General features: G+C 64.5%; 1 protein-coding gene across 1 annotated transcript; it reads right to left on the bottom strand.

Annotated features, from left to right (window-relative positions):
• Positions 1-39: 39 nt before the first annotated feature.
• TMEM59L (transmembrane protein 59 like) lies at positions 40-5,424 on the bottom strand. The gene is made up of 7 exons (XM_019513631.1): positions 5,259-5,424; positions 4,819-4,913; positions 3,507-3,653; positions 2,771-2,879; positions 2,449-2,560; positions 2,133-2,250; positions 40-1,831 (listed from the first exon to the last, which is right to left on the bottom strand). The coding sequence occupies exons 1-7, from the start codon at positions 5,407-5,409 to the stop codon at positions 1,670-1,672; spliced, it is 894 nt and encodes a 297-aa protein (XP_019369176.1). The 5' UTR covers positions 5,410-5,424; the 3' UTR covers positions 40-1,669.
• Positions 5,425-5,570: the final 146 nt, after the last annotated feature.

Consider the following 5,570-nt stretch of genomic DNA (forward strand, 5'->3'; position numbering starts at 1 on the left):
GGCACATTTTGAAAAGACACAGTCTATGTATCAACAGGAAAAAAGCAAAGGGGAAGGGATAGAAGTCTCTGTGCAGTGACGCACTCTACAGAAACCAGTGAGATGGTGTCAGCAAAGGGACGGCTTGATCTCTATATAGACATATATCTTTAAAAACACAGGCGAGGGAGGGGAAGGTAATAAGTTAATCTGTACAGACAGCATTCGGCAGGCGAGGAGATGGCTGGCATGCCTGCTGTCCAGCTGTCTGTCCTTTGCAGAGGGCATTCTCTAGGGCAGCATGGATGGAGCATGCTGCAGGGACTCAGACCCACATGCCAGAGCAGGCAAAGCCATGAGAGAGGGACGTGGGACGTCGGGGATAGGCGGTGGCCCTGTGGCACCGCTGAGGGAGTCAGCGCACAGCCTAGAGCTGTTGGAGCCATAGGAAGCGGTGCAGTTGGCCCGCTCGTCCCAGGGCCCTGGACACAGGAGCAAGAGTGGCCCCCCGGGCCCACCCTGCCACTGGAGTCTGCTCGGGCTGGTGCTCAGGACCTGGGACTGGACTCAGGGCAGCTGGGAAAGCAGGGCAGGGCCTCCCAGCTGGCCTGCCCCCAGCACCACAGTGCCCACCCGAGCAGCCCAGGCAGCATGACCCACGTCAGGACAACAGGGTTCCCCCGCAGCTCGTGACAGGGTCTCTGCCCTCCTGCTCTGGCAGCCGGAGGGAACCTCCTCCAGCTTGGCTCGGGGCCGCCAGCACTCAGCCAGATCCCACAGCAGCAGCCTGGTGCTGCCAGCTGTTCTCCAAGTGTGACCGACTTGGGCAGCTCCTGCCACAGCCCGGGGCCCTGCCGGATGCCAGGAGCAGAGGGCAGCAAGGCAGGGTGCTGTGCTGCCTGCTGCATTGCAGCCCCCAGGCCCCATCTATGTTCTGGATTGGCTGCAAGGAGGGAAGGAAGCCGCAGCAGTGCAAGCCCCTGGCACCGGTTGCACGGGTTGCTCTAATGCAGACCAGGCCGGAGAGGATGAGAGTGAGATGCTCCCCCGCGGCTCGGGGCCACCCCCGAGTGCACAGCCGCACTCTTGGAGCTAGACCGAGCCCTGCGGGGCCTCATCTCCCTCAGATCCTGCAGGGCGAGGGGCAGAGAGAGGAAACCACAAGCTTGGGGAGGTGCCTGCCAGCTACCGTGACCGGAGCCCCAGATGCACTCAGGACCCCCAGCTGGATCCCCTCTGAGGTGGCCAGAGTGGGGCTGCAAGGTGACAGGAGGCTATTCCTACTGTCCAGGCAGCTTGCGTGCCCTCCTCGGTCCCAGGCAGTCCAAAGTGGGGGCAAGATCCCCACCCCTCCGCACTCCCCAGTGCTCTCCCACCCCAGGGGGCTTGAGACATGACCCAGGAGCACAGGCAGAAAGAGTCAGCACAGAGCTCTGCTCCACGTGATACCTCTGCAGACCCAGCCCCAGCCCCAGGGAACTTCTCCTCGGATAGCAAGGCCAGGCCCAGGGAGTGGGGGGGGAGACGGGGCAGCATCATGACCACACCTGTGGTGCTGGTGGTGCACGGCCCTGCCCGGCTGCTCTGCGGACGGATGGAGCAGGGAGGGAACAAACAGGAGGGGAGGGGGAGGCTGCATTCAAGCATTCACAGGGGACGAGGCCTGGAGACGACGCCGGCAGCAGGGGCTCTACAGGACGGTGCTGTCCAGGTCCACCTTGACTGGCAGCGGCCCTGCCTCCTCGCTGTCGTCCGCTGGGCAGATGGTGACTGCGATGACGGGGTGCAGGGAGAAGGGGGCCGGGGCATCCAGGTCCTCCAGGTACTCCTTATCCCCGTTGATGCTCAGTGGCTGGAAGAGAAGCAGAGGGGAGCTGTGCCAGGCAGGAGGGCAGTGTAGGGTGGCAGGGCTGCGGGGCAGAGGTGGGGGGTGTCTGGTGGCGGGAGCATATTTGCAGCCAGCTGCTGTAGTTGGTGTCAAGCAGATGGGAGCGGGGAACTGATGAGGCTCCTGAAAGGAGCAGAGGCCAAAGCAAAGCAGGGAAGAGGCCAAAGGATTTATTCCTGCCGTGGCTTGAAATGCAGCTCTTCGCTTGCAGGGGGTGACCCCCGCCCTGGAGCTGGAGGAGAGGGGAGGGCTGCCAGCTCCGTACCTGGGTCTTGACGTGCTGGTCTGGGGCCGTCACCAGGCTGGCGCAGCTCAGCCACAGCATCACCATGATGGAGAGGAAGAGGCAGGCAGCCAGGATCCAGCGAGGAAGGCCCGAGCGCCTGCAGCAGCCCAGTGCCCCCCGCCAAGGAGAGATGACAAGTTTACACGGGTCACCAGGGCCAGGGCTGCCCAGGGGGCTGGGGGCAAGCACCCCCTCCCAGGGAGACCACGAGACGCACTCCCACCTGCCCGCACAGTGTTCCCCCCAGCTAGCCCGAATACCCTGCCCTCACTGCCCCCAGCCAGGCGGCACCTACTTGGACATGCAGCCCAGGAAGTCGTGCTCCGGTTGCTGGGGCTCCGCGTGCTGGCTCTTGGTTTTACCCTTGGCTTCTCTCACAGGGGGCTTCTCCAGCTTCTGCCGGGGATCTGGGGGAAGACATGCGAGTCCAAGGGATGCCCTGTGCCTAGTAGTTTGAGCACAGCCACCCCTGCTCTCCGAGAGACAGGAGTGCCGGCTTGCACGACACGGCTGAGACGCTGGCCTGGGGGAGGTTGAAGAAGCGCCATCCAGCAGCTCCCCACCCTGTCCCCATCCCACAGAGCAGCCAGGCCAGCCGGGCTCCATGCCTGCCGCACCTGTGTGGGGCTGCAGGGTGTCGGGGCTGGCAACGGGCTGGGCCTTCTCCGTCAGGTCCAGCTTGGGCGCCTGCACCTCGGGCACCGGGAACTCGATCTCAGGCTGGGACTGAGCAACCGACGCATGACCAGGAACAGAAAGGGAGAAAAAGCAGCTCAGGACCAGGCCCCAAAATCTCGTACGGGAGCACAGCGCATGGGACCTGGGCACTGAGGTTGCACACAAGGGAATACGTGGAGGGGCTTGCTCTCGGTGGGTCTGGGCCACGCCTGGCACCAGGAGACCAACTGCAGCAGCTACCGTGAATCTGGCAGGGACGTGGAGCCCACCGTGGAGGCCCAAAGCACTGGCTGACTGGCTGGTCAGTGGGTCAGTCTGTCTGTCCATCCGGGGTATTTCTCAGTGCCCATTGCCTGCACGCGGTGTCCAAGCACCAGACAGTGTTAAGGCTGGTTATGGAGTGGGGTCAGTCTCACTCCAGTGAGTATGTGCACAGGGCTGAGAGAATCCAGCCCGGCACCAGGCCACAGCTCTGTGGAGACCAGCATCCCACCTCCCTGCTGGACCAGCCCAGCTCTCACCGCCCTGCAACCCTTGCCCGCCTGGCCTTGGCCTCCTGCTTTGGAGGCAGGTGCCTGCACCTGGTCACTGGCTAGGGAGATGGGGTCCTCTGCAGCAACAGCTTCTGCCCTGACTTGTCTCTGTGACCAGAGCCATGCAGGGAGCCCGCCTTACCTGGAACACCACCACTTTGCCGTCGTCTGCCTGCAGGTAGAAGGTCCAGGTGAAGGAGATGAAGCTCTGGGCTGAGCTGACGATGTCGTTGCAGAAGGAGGAAACCAAGTTGAACATGGAGAAGGATGCAGGCTTCAGCTCCAGACTCTAGACCGGCAAGGAGGAGACGGCTAGCTGAGCACAAACCCCCCTTGCCCCTCCCTGCTGCCCCGACTCGATGCAGCTCAGGGCTGAGGGTGTATGCACCAGGTCTCCGGTCCGATCCCCCACTGCACCCCTGTCCTCAGTGAGGCTGGGAACAACAGCATAGTGAGGGCATGGGCCTGGGATGCAGGAGACCTGAGGTCGGTGCCTTGCCCCTACCACCAATGCCCCATGGGGCCTGCTAACCTGGCCCTGCCTGTGCATGCATGCGGCCGCCCAAGGGAAGGGGCTGGCTGGAGGGAGTATGCAGGGAATGCAGGCGCATGGACTGGCCTGCTCAGGCCCCAGCCCCATGGCAAACTTCTAGCTGCTAGCACCACGCATTGAGCCTGCCCCTGCACACAGCCAAGGACCGAGGCCTCCAGCTCCTACCGCTGGGCTCCGCCACCAGTTCTCTGTTTGACCCTGGGCAAGTCGCTTCACTTCCCCATGCCTCGTCCTGGTCAGGTTTGGCCTCTGAAAGGAGCAGAGGCCAAAGCAAAGCAAAGAAGGTCCCAAGCGCCCTTCTAACAGGATTGGGGGAGGCTTCCCCCAGGGGCAGGTCTCACTCCACCCATCATCACCAGGACAGGGAACAGGGTACCGGTCTCCGTGATCCCCTGCCACTGCCTGGGGACACCAGCACTGGCTGCAGAGAGAGAAGCCCGGAGTCCTGCCTCCCAGCTCTGGCCACCCGAGCACAGGGACAGGGAAAGAGCCAAGCATGGGCGCCTCAGCCTCCCGGGACTAACAGAGCACAGGGCTCTAGTCCCATCAGGCGCCTTCTCTGATCAGGTTACAGGAAAGTGGACTTGCACCGCCCCACTCTCCAGCACTGGGCATCGCTCGTGCGATCACGTCCCAGGCCATGCACCAGTAGCTGGGCACTAAGGAGCGCTGCCAGGGCAGGCAGCACCTCTGCCCACAGGGTGCCATGCGGCCACGGTGCAACGGGTCAAAGCCGGTGTGGGGGAAGCCAAGGCACGTGCTCCCCGCCTGGAGCTTGACGGGAGCTGGGCTGGGGACGATGGGTGCCGGGGGCTGCTCCTACTGCCTCAGTGGTGTTCCCTGCTCGGGCCCATCCCCGGGCCTTGGGGCACCCAGTGCCAGGGGAAGGGGAGTCTGTCACCTTGTCTCTCCTGCTTTCCATCTCAGGCAGCTGCTTGCTGCAGCCTGTCGCGCAGCCGAATTGCTCCTCCACCTTGGCGTAGGCTTCCACACAAGCTGGAAGACAACGGGGGCAGGGAGCAGTCAGGGAGCACTGCCCAGACGCGGGGCGAGATGCTGGGGGTGCTGGAGCAGCCGTAGCCGAGGCTGGAGCCCGGCTGGTGCGTCCGAACCCCGAAGTGGCCATTTGTGGCTTGCTCCCCTGCTCGCAGCCACGGAGCCCCGACTTCCCAGGGGCAGGGGGCTCTGGCTTGTGCCACGGGCGTGGGACAGCAAGGGGTCGGCCCGGGGCACCGTGCCAGCCCGGCAGGAAGCTGCGAGCGAGCGGGAGCCGGCGCAGCCTGACAGGAGTAAGTGGGGAAGCGACTCCTGGACAGTGTAAGGGGGCGGGGGGGCCTGTACCTGATTCACACTCAGCTCTGGTTGCGTTCAGCTCCGCGCTCGCATCCACAAAGTGACAGATGGAGAACAGCCGGCACCCGCGGTAACAGGCGTTGAGAGCAGCGTCCTGCCGGGAGGAGAGGGGGAGTGAGGAGCTGGTGCTGCGTGCCATGTGCTGGCTGCGCCCGGCGCCCGGCCCTTGCCCACCCGCACGGGGCTGGGGAGTCATGCACGGGGGGCTCTCCCGCGCGTGGGGCCGAGCCGCCGTGCCCCCCGGCGAATGCCAGACCCGGCCCGGCGCGATCCCTGTCGCGGGGATGCGGGGGCTGCGTC

This window comes from Gavialis gangeticus, unplaced genomic scaffold (assembly GCF_001723915.1).
Source record: "Gavialis gangeticus isolate Ggan-Ray unplaced genomic scaffold, GavGan_comp1, whole genome shotgun sequence".
Lineage (NCBI taxonomy): Eukaryota > Metazoa > Chordata > Crocodylia > Gavialidae > Gavialis > Gavialis gangeticus.

Bases quoted from the DNA above. Each gene is read 5' to 3' on its own strand.
- TMEM59L (XM_019513631.1), bottom strand. From the start codon at position 5,409: ATGGCACGCAGCACCAGCTCCTCACTCCCCCTCTCCTCCCGGCAGGAC. The intron at 3,654-4,818 runs GTGACAGACTCC...TTGCCGGTCTAG, and splicing joins TGGAAAGCAGGAGAGACAAG to AGTCTGGAGCTGAAGCCTGC. The intron at 2,561-2,770 runs GTGCGGCAGGCA...GTCTTCCCCCAG, and splicing joins CACCCTGCAGCCCCACACAG to ATCCCCGGCAGAAGCTGGAG.